This window comes from Equus asinus, chromosome 24 (assembly GCF_041296235.1).
Source record: "Equus asinus isolate D_3611 breed Donkey chromosome 24, EquAss-T2T_v2, whole genome shotgun sequence".
Lineage (NCBI taxonomy): Eukaryota > Metazoa > Chordata > Mammalia > Perissodactyla > Equidae > Equus > Equus asinus.
Window position 1 is genome coordinate 58,735,753 of NC_091813.1, and position 23,449 is coordinate 58,759,201.

General features: G+C 40.7%; 1 protein-coding gene across 8 annotated transcripts in view; it reads left to right on the top strand.

Annotated features, from left to right (window-relative positions):
- Nucleotides 1-9,335, top strand: part of NCOA7 (nuclear receptor coactivator 7) — a 147,210-nt gene extending 137,875 nt beyond the window's left edge. For all 8 annotated transcript variants that reach the window (XM_044757115.2, XM_070496674.1, XM_014858309.3 and 5 more), the window contains 5 exons: nucleotides 50-175; nucleotides 1,471-1,623; nucleotides 6,281-6,376; nucleotides 6,785-6,858; nucleotides 7,232-9,335. In XM_044757115.2, the coding sequence (XP_044613050.1) occupies nucleotides 50-175; nucleotides 1,471-1,623; nucleotides 6,281-6,376; nucleotides 6,785-6,858; nucleotides 7,232-7,367 (585 nt within the window). In that variant the 3' untranslated portion in view covers nucleotides 7,368-9,335. The remainder of the gene's footprint in view (nucleotides 1-49; nucleotides 176-1,470; nucleotides 1,624-6,280; nucleotides 6,377-6,784; nucleotides 6,859-7,231) is intronic.
- Nucleotides 9,336-23,449: the final 14,114 nt, after the last annotated feature.

Consider the following 23,449-nt stretch of genomic DNA (forward strand, 5'->3'; position numbering starts at 1 on the left):
AAAAGCAAATGCACCGTTTTTCTTGGCTTATGTGTCTTCTCCATTTCAGATCATCACCGTTGAGGAGGCAAAGCGCAGGAAGAGCACGTGCAGCTACTACGAGGACGACGACGAGGCGGCCCTGCCAATCCTGCAGCCCCACAGTGCGCTCCTGGAGAACATGCACATCGAGCAGGTGGGCCTCCCTGGGGACTTAGGTAGGATGGGGGTTTTCCAGGCCTTCAAATGCATTTCCCGTCCCTGACTGCATTTACTCTTCTCCCTAGGGGTGAAGGATCAGTCAGGTTTTAAAGGAAGAGCACCAGCAGCCCTACCAAGGCCGGTGTTCCTTTCTCTGCTTCCCAAAGCTTACATTCCCCACCGCTTTCTTGGGGGAGTGTGAGCAGTTGACAAGACACCACATCCATCTCCCAAACCTGAACGAAAAGCCATTTCTTGTCTTCAAAACACTTTTTAAAGTGTCCGACCATAGTCCTGATACACTTAAAAAGCATCCAAATGCATCCTGGAGATTATTGCAGAATTCCAGTGGCTTTATCAGGCTCAATAAAAGTCATGTAGCAAATACACTTTACTTGCTTTATGAAAACTATCTACCGCTAGGAAGAGTTTTCCTTTGTCTGTGATTTGCTTTACATACTTTATATTTTCTGAAAATCTGTTACTTCAATTTTATGAAATACTATAATGTGCTTTATGTGAACTTTAGTAAGGAATCTCTTGCACTTCTCCCATTAGCTTAGAAATCTAAATTTCAAGGACCTTAGAGAACCAACTTCACCTCCCTCAATTTACAAATGAGTCCGTGCAGGCCCAGGAAAGCCAAGAGATTTCACCAAGCAATTACAGAGATGGGATTCATGCTGATAGAACTGATGTTAAGCTTTCTGAAGACTTCAGCACTTCATAGTCTCCTCGTTCGGTATTTTTGAAGAGATGAGCATTATTGGCATTTGTGGCAGTTAAGTTTAAGCTAAATATTAGTGTAGGTGAAAGATACAGGTGCAACGAGGACAGGCTACATTTGACTACAAGCGTAAACACCTGTGTTTTCTTCTTCTGCACTTATCAGTAGCAGATAAACCTATGAAGGTTTAAAAAGAACGGTGGCAGAAACGTGAACTGTTTGCTGAAAGCCAGGTCGAAGTGTAAAAGGGAGAACGTGTCTAATTTATGCATCTTTATCAAGCTAGATGCGGTATCTTCAAATGTCTAGTGGCATAGTGAGCCCGCAGTCAGGTCCCTGAATAGGAAAGCATACTCTGGCAGCATCTCTGCCAAAATAAACACCATCAAGCAATGATTTTCCCTTCTCTTACTGGTTTATAGTGGCAAATATTTGCCAGAGTAAAGATGAGCAATATGTAAGAAAGTGTGATTTTGAGTCTGAGCCACAGGTGCTTTGTGCTGCAAGTTTATGAACGATTGGTGGGGAACTGCATATTCACATCTCCATCTTTGGAACTGCAGCTGGCCCGACGCCTTCCAGCAAGGGTACAAGGGTATCCGTGGAGACTCGCATACAGCACGTTAGAGCATGGGACCAGCTTGAAAACTCTTTATCGGAAGTCAGCATCGCTGGACAGTCCTGTCCTATTGGTCATCAAAGATATGGATAATCAGGTGAGTCTTGTTCCTCTCATAGAAAACATTTTTTAATGAAGATTTTCAAACCTGCACAACAGCAGAGAGACTGGTGCAGTGAGCTCCCATCAGCCAGGCTATGTTAGCAGGATTTTGCCACATAGGCTTTGTCTGTCTTTCTTTTCTTTGTTGATTTTTCTTTGCTGAAATATTTTGAAGTAAATCCCAATTACCATGTCACTTTGCCCCTGTGTACTTCAGAATGCATCTCTTAAAAAGAAAATGGAACATCTCTCCCAATACAGTCACATTCTAAGGAATTTTTTTCCTGTGCTCACCATTCAGTAGGAATCTCTAATGATATTCTACAACCTAAAGCTGGAGAAGATGGGGAAATTCAAGTCTGGGTTTGGAGATAGTTGCAGGAGGAAGTTGCGGTGCCACACCAGAACTTTTGCCGGTAGCTGAGGTAGTGCCATGAGCTTGCTGCATGGATGCTGGGATGGAGAGTCAGTCAGGGCTGTGATGTGTGGTACCTGAAGGGTGCAGTTGTTATGACACAACAGGGAAGGCTCTGTGCCCTTGCGCACTGCAGTTTTGCTCTGTTGCTCTTGGTTTGGGAGGCACTGGTGAAATCTAGATGTTACCCCATCTACCCTCCACTAGTACTCCTGCCCTCAGTCAGCTTGGAGTGTGAGTGGAGTCTGGCCAAGTTTCATTCATATACTACCCAGCCAGGCTTCTGCTTCGCAAGAGGAAGGCATCTTTCAGGTCTGCTCTTTCTTCATTTCAGTTTGGTCTGTTATATCAAGAAGAAATTCCCTTACGTTTTTAAGATGCAAATGCCATTCTTTTCTCTTTCTGGCATAGAAGCAGGTTTTACTCAGCAACGATTCATTTACTCATTCGTTCGGCAAATGTCTAATGAGTGCTTGTTAAGCATGGGGCACTATTAAGCAATGGGGTGCAAAGCCATAGAATTGAGATCATTTTAGGGGAAATAGATCTTGGGAAAAATTAGCAGACAGATAGGGGTACTGTGGGCACTGTCTTTCTGGACTATATCTTTCCTGTGACGTTATTGCGGCATAACTGTAGATTAAGAGTTGTGGGGAGTAGTTTAGCTATCATCATTATTACTATTATTATCTCCTGATTGATGACATTATATTTAATAGTGATCCAAGCTGAATAGTAGGTAGAGTCCAGTTAAAAATTAAAATATATTAACAAAAGTTTAAAACAGAATTACTTAGGGATTTAATGGAATGTTTGAGAAGGTAGATGCTGTGTTTTAGATGAGAGAGGCTAGATGCTTTTAGACCACACCCCCAAACCCTCACCGTAAGTATAGATTAATTCTCCTGCTGATTTACCAAAAGATAGCAGACCTGGCGAGGAATGTGTTGGCTGCACAGAGCAGGCATTGAGGAAGCACAGTCTCACCCAGCTTCCTGTCAGCAGATATGTAAAGGAGGCCCACACCCGAGGGTTACACTGTTTGTCAGGGGGTGTGGTCTTACTGAATCTGGTCCCCTGGAGGCGCTTGTGTTGTTTGAAGACATCTGGATACTAACTCTGCTTTCCCCACCCCATCTATGCCCAAAGCTAGATAGAACATGATAGAACAAGTCTATAAATTTATCTGGAAATGAGTTACATAAAATTCTAATAAAAAGATATTACATAAGCATAATAGCAGCAATGAGGAGCTCTAAGAGTCAATCCCTAGTGAAACAGCCATAGCTGGTGGAAATTCTAAAAACCCCAATCATGTAAAGGCTCTTCAAATTGTCCTCAGGGCATACAGCAAGTGAAGAAACATTTATTTAAGAAAATCTGATAAATCTCAGTAATAAAAGTGTGATTCTGTGGCACTTGAGGCACAACCTGCTCCCTGCCCCCAGCCTCTAGTTCAGACTGACGGAAGCTCCATTCGGGGCATGTGCAGACAAGAAGATGGGGCTCCCTCTCCCCTCAGCTCCCAGGCAAGGGCTGTGATGGACCCCCTCCAGGGGCAGGTCCCAGCACTTCTTATCCCCGGCCTGAGGTCTGGGTCTCAGAGGGAAACTTCCAGGCAAGTGTGGCCTAGAGACAGGGGCTCTCTTCCTCCACCCAGGTCCCCCTCATAGGGCAGATGCTCTCCCTTAGGCATGGCAGGCCAAGAATACAGGGGTCTCTATTGCCCTTACCCCAGCTCCTAGGGCCGAAGTTTCCTGCCAGGTGAGGTGAGCCAAGACCAGTGGCTACGCTGCCCAACACTCTGCTCATCAAACAAGATTGTCTGAGACAAGCAGGCCACTGTCCCGCTCCTGGCTCCAGAGCAGAGCCCCGAGTTCCTAGCTCCCAGGGAAGAGACAGACCAAAAGATAGAGAGCTCTGAAGCTCTCCCCAAAGCAACTGAGTGACTCTATTTAGAAGGGTTTGGGGAAGTTCAAGCCAAAGGGCACTCCAGGAAACAATGACAATTTGGGTAGGAAGCAATTAAGAGGAAGCAGGTAGCTCCGTGAAAGCAAGAAGCTAAACTGTAGACTATCTGGTTTACCAGGGAGAACCAGGGAAAGAGGCGGCTAAGAAGAGGCTTCTCGGAGTCAGGATAAACTCATAGACTGGCCAAAGAAACTCCCTCTGCAAAGGAGCCCAACTTTGATTGAATCAGACTGTGGTGTAATTTGTACCACAAAGCATTATGGAAAATAATAGAACAATCATCAGACAATTAACAGAGTCTCATTTATACCTACTAAATTCCAGTGAGGTGTAGAAATGTTACTCCTATATTGCTCTATTCCATCATTCCACTTTTTGTGGTAATTTTTGTTATACATATCACATTGATATATATTACAAACCCAATAGTACATTGTTATGATTACTGCCTTGTGTAATTTTTTATCTACTAAAGAAGCTAAGAGAAGAAAGGAGAGCAAACATACATTTACAGATTCTGTTATATTAACCTTTCATTTCCCAATTCTGGTTGTCTTCATTTATTCTCATGGATTCCTTTGTTCTATTATTGCCAAGTATTTTAAATTTTTATATGGTATAGACCTAACAATACCATTACGTACATATTGTACAATTTCTTTCAAAATAAATTAATAGAAAAAAAGAAAGTGGACATTTTCTTACACAACCACAATGCTATATACCTAACAAAATTAACAGTAATTCCTTAGTATCGTCCAATCCTCAGTCCTTACACACATTTCTATGATTGCTAAGAAAATTTTGGCCAAGAAATGATATAATTAGAATCCTGCGGAGGGTGGGAGAGTAAGGATGGCTCTTCCTATTCATTGATCAGAGGAGGACCCACTTCCTTCCACTTATGGTCGTTGCTCTTCTTGTCATATTTTAGCATGTGCTTTTAAAAATAGAGGCCCATCTCAGCTATATTTTCGTTCTTTTACTGGAAGATCGCCAGAAGAAAGGAAATGGAGTTTTGATGTTTTTGTTACTGTTTTGTTTGTTCTGAGCAGCTCTAGGAAAAGATGTAGGAGCAGGAAGTATTAAGGATATTGGTTAGAAAGATTTCTAGACTTCTACTCTTCCTGATTTTTAGTATTTCAAGGAGCCAGAACTGAGTGTAATTGGTGAAGAGGAGATTCCACACTGATTATAATCCAATTAAAATAATTTTTTAAAATTATAAGACATTTTTCAGATAACTTCCAATTAGAGCAATGTTTCTCAAGTTGGATTTGGAGTAGAAGGTATATTGGAATCACCTAGGGATATTTTCAAAATATATATGCTCACTCTTGCCAACCCTTTCTCCTGCAAGCACTGATCAGGATCTGAGCAGAAGGATAGGAAGCTGAGGCAGTGGGCATGTATATTCTGGGACACTGCTCCTTCCAACCCTCGACAAGAAAAAAACAGAAAAATCATTGATTCAAATATTTATAAATCACCTTTACAGCCCGTAGTATTGTGGAATTGTTACGTTTTTCTTAAAAGCCATTTTGAAGTAAGGTATACAGTCATGTGTGGCTTAATGACAGGGATACACTCTAAGAAATGCGTCATTAGGCAATTTCATCGTGGTGTGAACATCATAGAGTGTACTTACACAAACCTAGATGGTATAACCTACTACGCAGCTAGGCTGTATGGTACTGATTTTATGGGACCTCTGTCATATACGCGGTCCATCATGGACTGAAACGTCGTTAGGTGGCACATGACTATATTGGATCAGTCACGTTAAGGACACAGTTTTAATAGGCATATTGAGAACGTATTTTTTACAAATCAAAAAAGAGCAAAATTGATTGTCTCTGGGGAAATGTCTAGTCACAATTCCACTTATAAAATGCCTAAGAGACCTGCCTTTGTTCTCTCAACCACTTATTTCGGTGTGCAGGGTGCATCTTGTTGTTTTATGTTCCCAGTATGTCGTCTCCATATTCACTGAAGGAAACATGTCTCCATAGTGGACTTTGGAAGTCTTTTAAAATTAGAATAATTGTTGGCCTTTGAGAAATAAGTTCTCTGAGCCACGTGGGTTCCAATTAGAGCTGGGGACATATTATTTATCTGTTTGTTGGTGGTCTTTTTTATTAGAGCTCCAATTTAGTAATGATCTTTGCTGAAAGAGGTATAATGAGGTCTCAGAACAGGATTATGTTAAAATATTTCGGAAAGGCTGTCTTTGAAAATAGACAATGTTTCTGTTTTCTTTTGACAGATTTTTGGAGCATATGCAACTCATCCTTTCAAGTTCAGTGACCACTATTATGGCACAGGCGAAACTTTTCTCTACACGTTTAGCCCTAATTTCAAGGTACCCAGATGGGAGAAATTTGGCTTCCCAATGTCACAGTGTAGGGGTGTGGGTGGGGTTGGAGGTGGGGCCATCGGTGGAGCAGCTGCTGTCCCATAACGTCGTCTGCACTCGCTCTAGCCTGGTCAGCAGTTCATGACTGTAGCACGCACCCCGCTCAGAGTCCCTCCCTGGGCCTGAGGAACTGCCCCTCAGCGGGATTGCAAGTCAGAGTCAAAGTGTGCCTGAGAGGTCTTTCTGGCTTCGTAACCCCTTTGGAGATCTCCTCCTGGTACAAGAAAGGTCTGGAAGTCAGGAGTTTCCTCAGTCAGTGGGTAATTCCCTTCCACACAGAGGTACTGTCCCAGTATTCCCTCCTTGCTAACCAGTTGAAAATGTCTGTTCTCTGTCTTGTGTTTCTACCCTAAGGTCTTTAAGTGGAGTGGAGAAAACTCATACTTTATCAATGGAGACATAAGTTCTTTGGAACTTGGTGGTGGAGGGTAAGGTTTTTGTTATTATCACTTTCCCACCTGACCTGAATGGGTCTTTTGACCGAGGTAACCAAAATCTTGGTGTGAGGTGATTTTAGCTAGTCCGTGTACTTAGATTAATTAGGGCAGTGGCCTGATACCTGATACCAAGAATCAAAGATAAAATGATTTATTGATGTGTCTAAATGAGGGACTACTACCACTTGTCTTTTAGGAAAGACAGGTCATTGAAGTGAAATAAAGGAAATGTAACCTTTTTTGACAAGCGGTTTAGGATTTTGTCTGTCTCTAGCATAAAGGAAAGAAGATGGGGCAAGGGAGGACAGAAAGTGTGCCACACAAGATTGAAATGTTTTCACCTTTTTGGTTTTAACTTTCTCAGGGGACGATTTGGTTTATGGCTAGATGCTGATTTATACCATGGACGAAGCAACTCCTGCAGCACTTTCAATAATGATATACTTTCCAAAAAGGAAGACTTCATAGTTCAGGACCTCGAGGTATGGACATTCGAGTGAAATTCAGACTGCCTTAAAAAATAGCATTAAAAAGACTGCGCTTCATCAGCCCTCGTAAAGCTGGCTGGAAGACGAAGCCCCAGCCCAGACTGCCTCATCCCGCCATAATGCTTTCTTTCTGCCATCATCTCAGAGCATGGTCCCATCACAGAGAGACTCTGGAAGGTAGATATGGAGGGCAGACAACGAAGAAAGAAATTTGGAGTCCGGATTGGTGACCGACTTTATACTCTCACTTCCTTCCAATCCATGCAGTGGGGAATCAGAGTATTTATAGATGTATGAGTTGAATGCAATTTTTATTTTTGGTAACTGTGAAAAAAAAAGATACTGTGGAAATATATACATGCCTTGTGTATTTATCAACATAATTTTCATTACCAAAATGTACAGCATCCTATTGTTTGCCGTGGAAAAGGTTAGTCTCATTTAGAAGAATTGCAAGTGCACAGCACTTAAAGGGAATATATGATTTTTTTTTAACTTTTATTTATTATTTCTAGTATATTGTCTGAAATGTGTTGGCAGTTTTTTTCTTTTAATGTGTCAAATCTTGAAATAAAGAAATATATACATTTTGTGCTATGTTTTGGCAACAAATCCATTTGATTTGTATAGTTTTATATTGAATTTTTTTTGCCCTGTTTAGGGTGATAGGTCTTAAGCAGCATATATTTATATATATATATGTGCATAATTCTCAATTTTTAAAAACTCATTAACGATGTTCATTGATTTGACTGTTTTTGGCCAGCTTTCCCTTTGGTTATTAAAAAGGTACATTTTTAGTTCCTTACTCTGAACGTAGTTGTGTAAAGAAGAATATGCCGTTCCTCACAGTCCTAGCTGATAGTTACAGAAATGGATCCCTCTATGAACCTACACTTAGAACAGTCCCTGCTTTTGAAAAGAAAATGTTTTGCTTCTTACAAACTCATGTGTATTAACAAAAACTTTATTTTCATAGTGTGTTTTGAATAATTTTCCCCAAGTTTTTACATTAGCCAACAGACCTCTGTTTTAAAAGAGACTGTTTTAATTTCTGCATATTTCATATCAAACTAAAAATGTCAAATTAGCCCGATTGTCTTGGTTCCTAGACTCTTACTTGAGAAAAAGCAATGCAAAGAAATGCATTCATACCATAATTGAAATAAAAAGTAAAACCTATTTTTTAACATCAACTCATTTTCACATCATAAAAACTCTTTTATTAAAAAATAATAAAGCCTTGTTAAAAATTTAACCAATATTATTGATTGCCAGACTTTTATGAAAGCCAAAGACTGCTAATGGAAAAAATTTTCAAATAATAACCAAAGCTGAGAAGTGGTCTGTCGTAAGTTACATCCCCAGTGATCACAGAAAGGAAAAATTAATAACAAGTAATATTTATATACCTGCATTTAGAAACATGAAACAGCTCTTAGAATATTAGCCTTAAGCTGGCAGAATATTTCCTTTAGATTACTCTCTTATTTTAGACTATTGCTAAAAGAGAACAAATTGCCATGTGGCCTCCTGTCAGATAAGCAATTATTTTATTCTACTGACATTCCACACAAGTTTAAATGAATGCTATAAAATCTTAAATCTGTAGCTGGGTGTGCTTTCACCCAAGTTCTCCTATTGAGAACCCTTGATTAAGAGCATATTGGCAGTTTAACCTTAATCTGCTTGTTAAATAATGTGTTGGTGTGAGATATCAGGAATGTGTCATAATGATCACATTTACCATTTATGCCATTTGCAACCATACGCTATTAACAAAATGGTCATTTGCATATAGTTTACTCTTACCTAGTTTAGTCCATGATATTATACTTGTGAGAGAATATCCAGATGCTGTGTTCTCTATTTACAACAGTATTGTCCAATCAGAAATGTGTGGCCCTTCATTTATGGATATTGAGTATATGTAATGCAGTGCTAGCCCAATATTTTCAATAAAGGAATTTATGCATTCTGTGTGATTTTCTTTCTGAGGATTCATTCAACAGATATTTATTGAATGCTAGAGTTTTTCCTTGTGTGAGAGGATGATGAAATGTCCAAGACTAAATAATTAGGTCCAGTGCTCGTGTTTTTATTGCCACCCTGGAAATTTCTTCCTTTCCTGTAGCCACTCTCCTATTCTCTCATCAGTTCATGAAAACTTCACCTGTTATAGTTACTGGAGACAACTCTTGGCTCTGTCTCTCTGTGCTTAATCCTTCTAGCCATTTTTTGAATAGTGGCCTCCTCCTTTTAACGTCTCTCTTGACCTGCTTCCTAATTTTCATGAAGGACACCTTTCCCTCTGATCAATTTTCTTTGGCATCCTGTCTCCCAGCCCTTAAAGAGGAATGCCCCAAGTAGTCTTCATTGCTCCTCAATTCCTCAACTCCTCATGAGTCCACATCAAAAGACTTGGGTGAGAGGGTGCAACCAAATGTCTCAGCAGACTCTGTTGAAAATGACTTAGATATGTCCCCAGGCAACAGCCACCAGGGATACCCTGAGCTAGTGTGAGAAGTATTACTGCCCGTCATTTCCCTTTCCTTAATCCCTTTTAAAATTTTAGAGGCATGTAGAACAGGACTAATAAAAGAACTACTTTCCTTTTGAGAGAGGCATTGAAAATCTCTTAAACTAGAAAGGGAAGCTAAGATTCATGTTCTTCTTGGGATGCCTAACCTATTTTTACCAGTATAATCAGATAAAGCAAGGTAAGGAGGTCAGAAGCTGAAGGAAGTTCCTGAAACTCAAAGTCAGTCATACTCGCCCCTTTTGTGAGTATCAGAAGTACCTTTGACCACTTCCTTCTGCCCAACCAGGTGACAAACTCTTCTCATTCAGGGGAGGCCCTAACCTCAGAGCACTGCATCCTCTGCTCCCACCTCCTTGCCTATGACCATTATCCACAATGATCCCCTAACAGAAGGTCTCTTTACTGGGAAAATTAGCCTTTACGATTCACACGAAAATCTAAAGTCTTACTGCCTTCCCTGCTATTTCAAATCTCTAGTGATTCAGAATAAAAATTAGGGCCTGCCTGGTGTGGTCTTTCAAGCCATCAAAGCGGTGTTTCTTGACAGAATGTCTTTGGGGACCTATTTATCTTCTGGATCAGTACTGCTCAATAGAACATTTCTTCAGTGATGGAAATATCCTGGGAATTTGCACTGTCCTTTATGATAGCCACTAACTACCATATACATAAACCATACCAATAAAAACCATACTAGTGTTGAACACTTGAAATGTGATTTGGGTGACTGAGGAGCTGAATTCTTAATTTTATTTAATTTTAACTCATTTACATTTTAGCCACATATGGTCAGTGGCTGCCATATTCAACAGCACAGCTCTAGATCAAGATCAAGATTTGGCACAGCTCAGACTGTTAACTTCCTTGCCACAAGAGACCCTTTAGTTCTAAGTACTTAGATTTGTCTCTGCTGTTGTAGATGGTCACACAGCTTGGCACTGCCTAAAGTAAGAGGGTGTGTCTCACTGTTCAGTTAGTCAGCTAATAAAGCGACCAGAGGGCTGAGTTCCACACTGAAACTTGAATCTCTTAGGGTTACTGATCTCCATCTCTAGCCAAAGGAAATGAAAACCTCTCCCAATGCCCAGGCTTTGTCTCAAATAAAGACTTCCTGCCTTCGCCATTGGCATGTGTTTCATTCCTACACTGGGCATTCTACTGCATATGGCAGCCCTGTACAATGCCATATTCCTCACCAGGCACCCATCCACAATGCCTAATGAGCCACAGGAAGAAAAAACAATTTATTCCTTACACAGAGTTGTGTATCCAGTTTCAGAATCATGAAGGGATAATGAACCACCAAGAATACCTCAAACAGATCTGTTAAGTGACCAGTCTTCCTTACTAAGCTTGCCAACTCCAGTGCCCACCAGCTGTGTGCACACCCAGAGAACCTGCCTGCATGTAGAGAAAGTTTTCAGTATCAATATGTTAAAACGAGAAATCGAAAGGCATAATAAGAGAAGAGAACGTTAGATCATCTTAGTGTCCTATTTACCCATCAACAAGGACCCATCATTTGATCAACCACTCCACCTCTAGGGTTACAAAAACTAACCCTGATCTAGCTTAACCTAACCCTTGAGGAAAGTGCTAAACAAGAAACACATTCACGTTCAAAAAGCTTGGATGATAAGACATGTCCTCTTGTCTGCAGCTAAAAAGTCCTTACCTTGACATACTTTGAAAACATTGGCATTCAGCCAATCAGTTCAGCCTTTAATCCCCACAGCCATCCTTCTTGGCTTAGCCTCGATCTTCACTGGCTGATGGATCAACCACGTTTTAACTAACAGCTGACTGAGATCAACACTTTCATCTTTGAAGACTCCAATTAACAATAAGAACATTTCTACAGAGATGTGCGGTGTTGAGGTATTGTGTCGAACTTGAGAGTTGTTAGAAGGCCCCACTGTTAACTCCATACTCAGCAAGGCCTAGGCTTATTCTTCTGCAGCATCTTGTTTCCCTGTTAGATCCTCCAAAGGGTCAGAAAAGTGGATAAGTTTGACCTGGGGTGTCCCAGGGAGAGTTGTGGGTATACAGTATGTGTCCCTTTCAGCAGGTCATATAATCAGATGAGAAGTCAAAGCTTCTAAAGACTTCAAAAGGCAGCAAAGCATAGTGGTTAAGGCATGGATTCTCTGGAACCAGACATTCTGGGTTAGAATCTCAGCTCTAGAGCTTACTAGCTATGTGACCGTGGTTAAGTAATTTAATGCTATGTGCCTCATTTTCCTTATCTACAAGGAGGGAATAATAAAGCGCCACCCCCTTGTCTGTGGGGGATATGGTCCAAGACCCCCAGTGGATGCCTGAAACCACAGGCAGTACTGAACCCTATGTATACTATGTTTTTTCCTGTACATACATACCCATGCTAAAGTATAATTTATAAATTAAGCACAAAAGAGATCAGCAACAATAACTAATAATAAAATAGAACAATTATAACAATATACTGTAATAAAAGTTATCATAGATCTTAGCAACCTCAGCATATGACTTTTTTCTTTCCTTGTTAAATCAACAGCTTTGACCTTTTCACTTAAAGAAAGTACTTTACAGCTTCTCTGTGGCATACCTGAATTGCCAGCATCACTACTCTTGTGCTTTGGGGCTATTATTAAGTACAATAAGGGTGACTTGAACACAAGCACTGCAATAGCAGGACAGTGGATCTGACAACTGAGATGGCTACTAAGTCACTAATAGTGTATACAGTGTAGATCCACCGGACAAAGGGATGATTCATGTCTCAGGGGATAGAGTAAGATGGCACAAGATTTCATCAAGTTACTCCAAAGGGCTCGCAATTTAAAATATATTTATTTCTGGGATTTTCCATTTAATATTTTCCGACCCAGGTTGACCAAGGGTAACAAACTGCAGAAAGCGAAACCGTGGTTATGTAAGGAGGGCCTAGTGTAATAACCACCCCATGATTGTATGAGGATTAGAGCACTTAAAGTAGTGTCCAGCATAAAGTAAGCACTACTAAGCATTAGATACACAAAATAATGCAAGAATTCTTCCTTCAAATGGAGGAATCAACTAATGATGTGAGAGCTGCAATGGAAAGTTCATCGTCTAAGACAGCGACTTATTTGGTTATGAAAATGATTTGCAGACATATTGCAATGGCTCCCATTTGCTCTTTAGATATTTTGAACTCAGGTTTTATTTCCTTTTTTAATTATAAAAGTAATGTATGTTCATGGTAAAGTTTTCAAACAGTACAGAGGGAGTTCAGTAAAAGAGAAACCTTTCCCTCCCTGCATTCCTAGAGGTAACAACCACAAAAGCTCTTTGTGTTCCCTTCTAGAGCATTTCTATGCATATATTATTTATGTCTTCTTCATATGAAACAGAAGCATAATACGGATCGTCAGTTTGCCTTCTTAATTTAACAGAATGGGAACGTTTTGTATGCGTAGCATCAGAACATGAGTATACGCAGACTTACCTCTTTCTTCTCTGCATGCATGTGTCATTGTTTAAACAGTTCTTCATTAACGAACTTTTTTTTTTGGCTATTAACAACAACTCTTAGTGAACATCCTTGTATATAGAACTTTGTGCATTTAAGAATTGTATGTTTGTAAGATAATTTTTAGCAGTGAGTCAAAGAGTGTGTGCACTTGTTATTTTAAAAGATACTATTAATTATTCCCCGATAAAAGTTATACTAGTTTAACCAACTGCATGAACACGCCAGTTACCTCACACCCTCACCAATACTGTTTATGTTGATCTCTTTTTAATCTTTGCCAAAATGGTATTTTATTTTAGTTTTCATTTTCTAATCATGAATGATGTTCAACATCTTCCAACATGTATTGGCTCTATTTGTGTCTTTTTTTTCTGAATATTCTGTCCAAGTCGTTTGTCCATTTTTCTATTGAGTTATTCATCATTTTACTTTTTTATAAGCATTCTTTGCATATTTACAAAATTAGCCCTTTTTATGTATTACATATATATGTGTATGTATATATATATAGCATATATTTTGCTTGGTTTATATTTTTAAAATACATGCATTTTTCATACATGAGGAGTTTATTAATTACAACTTTTTTGTAGTCATATTCGTTAATCATTTCCATTACAACTTCAGGACCATAATTTTTTAGATCAAGTCAAATTTATTCAGCATGATTTTCACTCCTCGCTTAAACACCTTTCAAAAGTATGTTTTAACACCATCCTCCAGCTTACCTAAAATGCATCCTCTTGCTTATTCTATGCTAAATTACACCCCCTCTCATACTTCAGAACATTTAGAAATAACTATTCCAAGATCAGTTTCACTTTGCACTGGCCTGTAATCATTCCATTAATACACGTCTTTAGGAAAAGTCTTGGGACAAGAACTGAATGTTCATCTTAAGTACCATCCTCCAGTGAGTAAACTAGAGCTGAGCAAGATTGATGGACAATTTCTTTCTAGATCTCCAAACCCTGTCACAATGCTTTGCTGAGGAACAAGTGACATACTAACAATAATAATAGTGTTGAAAAGGTGAATGAAGAGGACAGGTAACATTTATTTACCATGACTTTCATCTTCCTTTTTTATGTGCATTATCTTACTCGATCCTCAAAAGGAAGTGAGTATAATTGTTATCTCTGTTTCAGAGATGAGGAAACTGATTCTTTAGGAGGTCAGGTAACTTGCCTGAGTCATAGAGCTCATGAGGGTTAGAGCCCGGATATGTTTAGTTAGGACCGACCCTAGAGCTGAGCTCTTCACCATAATAATACACTGTCATCGCCAGTCTTTCCCACATCTCCACCACCTGGTTACCCACACTCTGCTTAACTCCCTCAGACACTAGGATCCACAGTCCTCCACTCTAGAAAGAAATCTCGTTAATGGCTGGGAGCTCCTCCATGGCTAATAGGTCTTATCCACCCTCATGTCCCCAAGGCCTGGCAGGATGCATGGCATCTAGGAGTCATTCTACAAATGCTTGTCAAGTTTGACTGAACTGAAGTGCATAATGAAGGAAATGAACCCCAGAGAAGTTAATGGATTTGCCCAATATTCCATAGCTAAGCGGCAGAGCAGGGACTAAAACACAGGATTTGGATTTCTGGCTCTCCTCCTGTCCCTCCTATACAATGTTCAATCAAAGTTTACAAGCATCATTCTTAAGATTGTGACGCAGGAAGGAATAACCCTCCCTCTAGCTGCTCAAGTTGGTCCCTTTGAGTCTTATAGGTGTAAGAAGAAGGAGACTGGGGAAGAGATTTCTGGGAGGGAGGGCGGTTGCCCCTGGGAGATGAATTCCTTCATTTTCAGGTCTTTCAGTTATCAGCATTCTGAAAAATGAAGACTAAAGGGAAGTTTCAGGGCCTCAGGGCTTTGGCAGTCACATTCTCTTTCCAAAAGTGAAACCTAGAAAATGGTTCTGAAGACCAGTTAAATGAAGATCAAACTATCCATGAGCTTGCAATTAGGTGACGGGGTGGAGAGAAGAATGAAAAGACATAAGATAAACTGGATTCTCCAGTCCCAACTTGTTGTGTTTAGGAAGGAAGACTTATCAGGCAAAAAAATCAAGGACATTTTATAACGACCATTTTGGATAAAATAGACAATCCAGGCAAGTACAGCATCTGGTACCATGTAAGCATGCAGTAAATTTTAGCTAGATTCTAGAACCTCTACTTATTAGCAAGTTACTCCGACTCCCTGTGCCTCAGTTTCCTCATCTGTAAAATGAGAGCAATAGTACCTTCCTCAAAGAGATGTTACGAGAATTAAAAGGGTTAATATATGTAGAGTGTCATTATGCTACATACATTTACTTGTTAGAGACATGCTTTTTTCTTTTCCTTTCAACATTGTTTCTAAGATTCGTTCATGTTGTTATTGTAGCTATGGTTCATTTGTGTTTGTGCCTGTGTGTTTAATATTCCTCTCTGTGAATATACCACTAATTATCCATTCTTCCGTCAGTGGATAGAGTTGTTTGCAGTTTTGTGCTTTTTGTTTTGTTTTCTTTTGTTTTTCTCTGACCATTCTCCTGAGGCCCACGTGAAAGAGTCTCACTGGGCTGGAACTGGACCATGGGGTATGTGAACATTTGACTTTACAAGATAACTCCACAACGTTTCACAGAGTAATTGAACTATTTACAAGCCCATAAGAATATTTTGTCCAACATATGATATCATTAGAGATCTTGTTTTCGCTAATTTCAAGGGTGAGCAATATTATTTCATTGTGGCTCTAATTTGCATTTCCCTGACTATAATTGAGGATGAGCATCTTTTTTTTTTTTAAAGATTTTTTATTTTTTATTTTTTCCTTTTTCTCCCCAAAGCCCCCTGGTTGTGGGTCCTTCTAGTTGTGGCATGTGGGATGCTGCCTCAGCGTGGCTTGATGAGCAGTGCCATGTCCGTGCCCAGGATTCGAACCAACGAAACACTGGGCCGCCTGCAGCGGAGCTTAACCACTCGGCCACGGGGCCAGCCCCGAGGATGAGCATCTTTTAATATGTTTCTTAGCCATTCATGTTTTCTCTTTTGTGAGATGTCTATTCGTGTCTTCTGCCTGTTTCTTCTAGTCTGTCTTCTGGGAAGAGGTCACATGAAATCCTTGCTGTTCCACCCTTAAGAATAATAGACATTAGTCAGCCTGTTAATCCTATCTACTTCTGATGAGGAGGCCAAATAATTTACATGATGACATAGAGGTTCTCTGGTCCTACACTTTGGTAAAGTGAATTTGTGTGTGTGTGTGTGTGTGTGTGAGGAAGATTAGCCCTGAGCTAACATCTGTGTCAGTCTTCTCCTACTTTGTACGTGGGATGCCTCCACAGCATGGCTGACAAATGGAGTAGGTCTGCACCCGGGATCCGAACCTGTGAAGCCCAGGCTGCTGAAGTGGAGTACATGGAACTTTAACCATTGGACCACAGGCCAGCCCCGTGAACTTTTTTTAGAAGCAGCATCAAGCAGTTCAGTTGTAATAATAGTAAACATTTACTTAGCACTTATGTGCTAGGTACTATTGTAAGCACTTTACATATATTACATCAATTAATCATCATAAAAACTTGTGATGGTCATGAGATAGGTACTACTATTATTATTTCCCAACTGAGGAAATGGAAGCCCTGAAAACTCAGTTGATTGTGTCGATGAAAATAATCCATAACCAATCTATAAATGAAAATTTGGGTGAGTTTACTCTGAGCTGAAATCTGAGGACCATGGCCCAGGGCCTTTCTTCCCAAAGGAAGAAAGGGCACCAAAGAAGTGAGGTGTACAGAGTGGTTATATAACCCCAAGCAGGACGTTTCACATATGATTGAAATGTCCCTCCCACAATAGTCACAAGATTGCCCTGTCAGCACAGCACTTGATGGACACAGCAGGTAGTGGGTCTGCTATCTCAGAGGGCGTAGCAGGAGGCAAGTCTATTGTCTCGAGCTGGGCGGTCACAGGTGAGTGCAGCAATCAGTTTCTAGTCTAAGGAAAGATGCTTAATCCTTAAGGAGATGCCAACGTTGGGAGGGGGAGGGAAGTTGCACCTTTATCTCAAGGGCCTTTGTTCTTGCCATAGGGAATATCTAAAGCAGATATACAGTGCATGCTCAACGGCCTCTGTCAGGCCCTTTTGGAAAAACAAGGTCAGGCCGAATTAGGTTTATACCAAATGGCTTCCTCATATTCTCCAATATATCCTATTGCTTACCATTTTTATTTGTCATTTGTCAGAGGTGGAATCACTACTAAATGACAGAAACAGGCTTCAGATTGAGGGAGTCTGATTCCCCAGCCCATGCCTTTAACCACTCAAATAAACATAGGAGGTAGCAAGTTAGTTGGGAGTACAGCAAGGACAGAGGGAGGACATGGTGGGTGCCCAGAAGCAATTCAGGGAATTGATGAGCCTCAGATCTATGCTGGGTAGGGAAGGAAGTGAAGATGGGAGGGCGACTGAAAGGGCTGAAGAAAGATCAAGAACAGAAACTACTAAGAAGTCAGGGCAAGCAATAGGATATATTGGAGAATATGAGGAAGCGATTTGGTATAAACCTAATTCGGCCTGACTTCTTTTTTTTTCCTCCAAAAGGGCGTGACTGGCTATCGAGCACGCATTGCATATCTGCTTAGACATTTCCTATGGCCAGAACAAAGGCCCTTGAGATAAAGATGCAACTTCCCCCCCAACATTAGCATTTTTCCTTAGGCTAGGAACTGATTGCTGCACTCACCTCCCAGCTCACCTGTGATCACCCAGCTGGAGACAACAGACTGCCACCCTGCTGTGTTCACCGAGACAGACCTACCTGCTATTTCCATCAATCGCTGTGCCGACAGAGTAGTCTCGCGACTATTGTAAAAGGGACATTCCAATCATATGTGAAACATCCTCTTTGAGGGTATATAACGACCCGGTATACCCCCCCCCACACCTCTTTGGAGTGCTCTGTTCCTTTGCGGAAAGACTCTCCCGGGTTATAATCCTCAGATTTAAGCTCAGAATAAACTCACCCAAATTTTCATTTATAGATTGGATATGGATTATTTTCGTCGACAGTAGGGAGGAAGTGAAGATGGGAGGGCGACTGAAAGGGCTGAAGAAAGATCAAGAACAGAAACTACCAAGAAGTCAGGGATGTGTGAAAGCTGCTGAGACAGGTGCTGGCAGAGATGCAAAGAAGCATTGCAGTTCAGGTTCTCAGAGCATCGGGTAAATGTAAAGTTAGGATTTTCACAGGAATGAGGTGTGTAAAGAGGAATGGAGGCAAAGGGCACTGGAATCCAGGTGCTTGAGAAGCTGGGAATCACAGAAGTTGAGGTTGTCTGAGATAATAGTGGGAGTCTTGCAGCATTGGTGGGCCAGTGGCTGAAGCTTTCTGTGAAGCTGGGGGAGTGACCCAGAAGCCAGTGTGTGATGGTGATTATGCTTCATGCTACAGCGTGAGACTCAAAAGGGGGTAGTCTCACCGCATGAGACTCCTACTGTACAGAGAGTTGCACATGGGTAGGAATGGCATCACCTGGAACTGGTAGTTGGGAGAGAATGCCTACACTGCTTCCAAATCTCTCTCAGCATGTTGGAAGGTGGGGAGAAAAAGCAGGTTTTGTTTGTTGAGGCTCAAGGGGAGTGATGTCCTTGGGGGAAAGCCAGCTTTCAGTGAAGGCAAGAAGGTGAAGGTATGGTTCATGTGAGGAGGGTGAGGATAGAGATTGCAGTGCTTACAATGAGACTGTGGTTTTTACAATGGAAAGAGTTTCAAATAGGTCAGCGGTGGAAAAAAGTTGGGGGAAAAGAAGCAGAGGACAGTTTGGGTACTTGTAAAGAAAAATTTTTTCTTTGAGGGCAACTAAGAATGAATGGTGTCAATGAGATTTATTGGCCTTGAGATTATAAAGAAATACAGGTGTGAATGTGACAAGAAAATTGACATTAACTTAAGATGATGGAGGTGCGCTGATTTACACAGTAGCTGTTTTCTGTTAATTGTGGGGAGACAGGAAGTGCCTCTGGTGCTACTAAAAAGGCTGTAAGATGAACCCCTCTATCATCCACCAACTCAATGATCTTAAGTAGGCTAATTCATCTTCCTATGTCGCATTTTCTCCGTTTATAAAATAGGGATAATAATATCTACTTCTCTGAGTTGTCAGGAGAATCAAATTAATTTATGTACATGAAAGTGCCTTAGAAAATTGTAAAATGCCAGACAAAGGTAAGTTAGTAGTATTATGGTGTAAGTCACATCAAACTTGAAACTTTGTTTATGCTGAATTCTTTATCAGAAATGCAAAGTCCAAGGGTAATCCTGTTACTGATAAAAAGCAGGAATTACTTTCAACTGAGTTGTTTGAAGACATGGCTTTTAGGAAAACATTATGAAAAGAAGCAGAAGTGTCTGCATTATATTCTACAGACAAGTAAAGAAAAATAATTTATCAGGGAAAAAGCAGGAATGGAAAAGTCGTTGTAAGGAGAAGAGATTTTTTCTTTTGTCATTCTCTCCATTACGAATCATTTACACAGTTTCCACTTAAGAACAACAGATCAGGACTTCCCGTAAAGTCCTTTAGCAAAGCTCAAATAGCCACAAGTTGGGACTCTGGGCTGATTGCCAATATTTGTTCAAAAAGAACTCTAAGTAAGGCAGTTTAATAATCAGAAACTGGAAATTTCTCTCCTTTCCCACACACAGCACTCCTCCCTCCCCTTCCTTTGCCTAGACATGTCCCTCCTTCCATCAGACGGAGGCCAATATACATGCAATATTTAGTACCAGGCAACAGCACTCACCTTAAGTATTTCCTTTTATACTGTTTTTCTTAAGGAGGGAGAAATGTGTTCATGCTTGTTTTTCTTTTACCTTCAGAAAAATCTAATATTCTTGAGACACTGGTTGATGCGGGGTCGGCGAGCCGAGGAGTCGAAAGAAAGAGTTCTTAGACTCTTAAAATCTGGCAGTAGTGCTCTTTTATTTAGAGAATAGAATAGCATGGGGACAGGACCCATGGGCAGTCAGAGCTTCTGCTGCTGGCATGGGGACAGGGCCCACGGGCAGGCAGAGATGCTGCTGCTGCCCCGAGTTGAGGGTTAGGGCTAATTTTATAAGGCATGGGTATGTGAGTCATCTCTTTACAAGACAAAGGAAAGAACATGAAAAAAAGTTAACATGGTATCAGTGCAGGTGGGGTCTGGTCATTGGGTGATCCCATGACTTTTAGACAAGAATCAAATAGGATTAAGTAAAGGTTAGAAGCCACCACCCTAAATCAGTTACATGAGATTGCCAGACAGCAACCAACTTAAGTTCTTGCCTTCCCCATTAAGAGTTTCTAGGGACAAGGTCATCTCCCTTCTTCTTCCTGGTACAGAGAGGGAGGCACCTTTTACAGATAGAGATTTACCTTACAAACGTAAATGTGTCCCAACAAGGGCAAGTTCCATTCCTCAGAGCCTCCTTCCCTGTCCCAGTTTATCAAAAGCAATCAGCCCCAAACAGTCCCGATGCCAAAGAGACATATCCTGGGGTGACCAATTTCAGGTCCCTACAAGGTCATCCCCCCCTTCCTTCACAAATGCAAATATCTCTCCAAGGGCAAGCAAATTCCAGTCCTCAGAGCCTGCTTCTCATCTGCAGTTTTTTAAAATCAACCAGCTTAAAATCCTCATCACTGGTGAAACGGCAAAAAGTTATTTCTATTTACTAAATGTAAGCCAGGGGAACTCTTTGTATTGATGTTCAGGAGATTTCTATTCAGAATGTGGAAAAGGGGTGTCTACTGCTGAGATGATACTTTATGAGATTAAGACAAACCCACCAACACACTTTCCATGTTCTCACTGTAAAACGGAAAGAATTACTACACTGTATCAGACATATGGTTGTAGCAGCTCTAAAGTCCATCTCTGCTAGAAATACCAAGAAATCTGCCTGAAAATGCCCGTATTTTCTGATATCGGGTTGAACAACTAAAAAATTTATGGAATGAGATTACGAAACAGAAAATGATTAAAGGAAAGGAAGTTTATCTGGAATCCTGAGTTGAAAAAATCTGTTAGAATGTTTTCCTTCTGACAAAAGTAAGATATTTTCATTGTCGAAAATGTAAAATATACAGATAAATAAAAAGGAAAAATCCAAGCCATAATGTATTCATCCAGAGATCAGAGTACAAATATATTTTGTATATAACCTTTCGGGCATTTTCTCACAAGCCCATACATATATTTAACAAACAGGGACTCCTACTCCACATACCACCTTGTAACCTATTGAACATATGCATGTGGTAAAGTACTGTGGTTAAGAACACAGGTCCCCATACGACTGTTTGGGTTCAAGTCTCAGCTCTGTCACTGATGAATGGGGTGACATTGGGCAAGTTTCCTTTTCTTCTTTTTTGCTGGGAAAGATTTGCCCTGAGCTAACATCTGTTGCCAATCTTCCTTTCTCTTTTTTTTTTTTCTCCCCAAAGCCCCTGTACACAGTTGTATATTCTAGTTGTAAGTCCTTCTTGTTCTTCTGTGTGAGCCACTGCCACAGCATGGCTACTGACAGACAAGTGCTGTGGTTCTGTGCCCAGAGCTGAACCCAGGCCACCAAAGTGGAGCACACTGAACTTTAACCACTAGGCGACCAGGGCTAGCTTGCAAGTTTCTTAATTGTTCTGCTGATGGGAATGGAGGTTTTGAGCAGAGGAGGAACAGGATCTAGAGCTGGAAGGATTAGGTTGTCATCAACCCAGATCAGAAATCTGTGAATAAAAGAGGCCTGTAGTGGGGAGATCAGCAGTTCAATCTATTGGACATCCGAGTAGAAATAACAAGTATGCAGTTGAGTTTTGATTTGGAGAAAGGTATGAATAGAGTTAGAAATGTGGAAGTCACGAGCATATAAATATTGAGAGCTTTGAGATTAGATGAGATTACAGGAGTAAATGAAGATAGAGAAGAAGAGCAAGAAGTAAGCCCTGGGGCACTCCAACACTAGGAGTTGATGGAAGAGACACATGAAAAGGAACTTTAAACTGTGATGAAGGTGGAGCTAATTGGTGGGGAAAGAATGGTAAGTTAGTGTAGCTTTCTCAGGCTCCAAGAAATGGAGACACCTGAGTACATGGACGTGAATGATATATATTTACTTTGAATTGGCAACAGTCACTGCTCCTGTGCTTAGACATTCCAGGATCTCAGCCTCTGCCGACCTTTATCAGTGTAGCTTATGGTCTCTGACAATCTTTGTGTACCTTCTTTTTTTCCTGTGAATAATCTGTTTGGTCTGTGCATACTAGCTACCTTTAATTCATTTACCATCATTCTCCCTTAAACGCAGTAGAATCAAGCTTCTTCCTCGACCCAAACAGTAAGGCTGCTTTTATTAGCTTTATCAACCACCTCCACTCAATTCCCAGTCCTCCTCTTCTTACCCTGCCAGCAGCCTTTGACAGAGTTGATTACTCCCTCCTACTTGGAATAATCTTTGCTTTACCTCTAGCACACCACTTTCTCCTGGTCCTCCTTCTGGTTCTCACAGGACACTTTTCTCAGTCATGTTTGACAATTTCTCGTTTCTCTGATTTCTAAATGTCAGAGGGCCCCAAGCTCAGTCCTTGGAACTTCTTTCTTTTATATTTATACTTACTCCTTTGGTGATCTCTTCTAAATTCATATGTGTAAATACTATATGCTAAAGATTCTAAGGTTTCTATTTCCAGCTGGGACTTCTCTCTTGAACTTCAGGCTCATATATCCAACTACCAAATAACATTGCCAATTAGATGTCAAATAGGCATCTGTAGAAGACTGTATTTTTGGTTGAAATATGTTTTACTTTTTCCAGTCCTGGGAATATATTTAATCCGTTCTGCTGATGTCAGGGTTGGTCACGTGACTTGCTTTGGTTAATGATAGGTGAGTAGAAGTGACATGTGCCAATTCTGAGAAGAAGCCTTAAGGGCCATCATGTGGCTTCACTGTGCTCTTTCTTCCCTCTGTTCTAACACCAGAAATATCCCTGCTCCCTCAGCCTGGGTCCTGGGATGAAGTCCA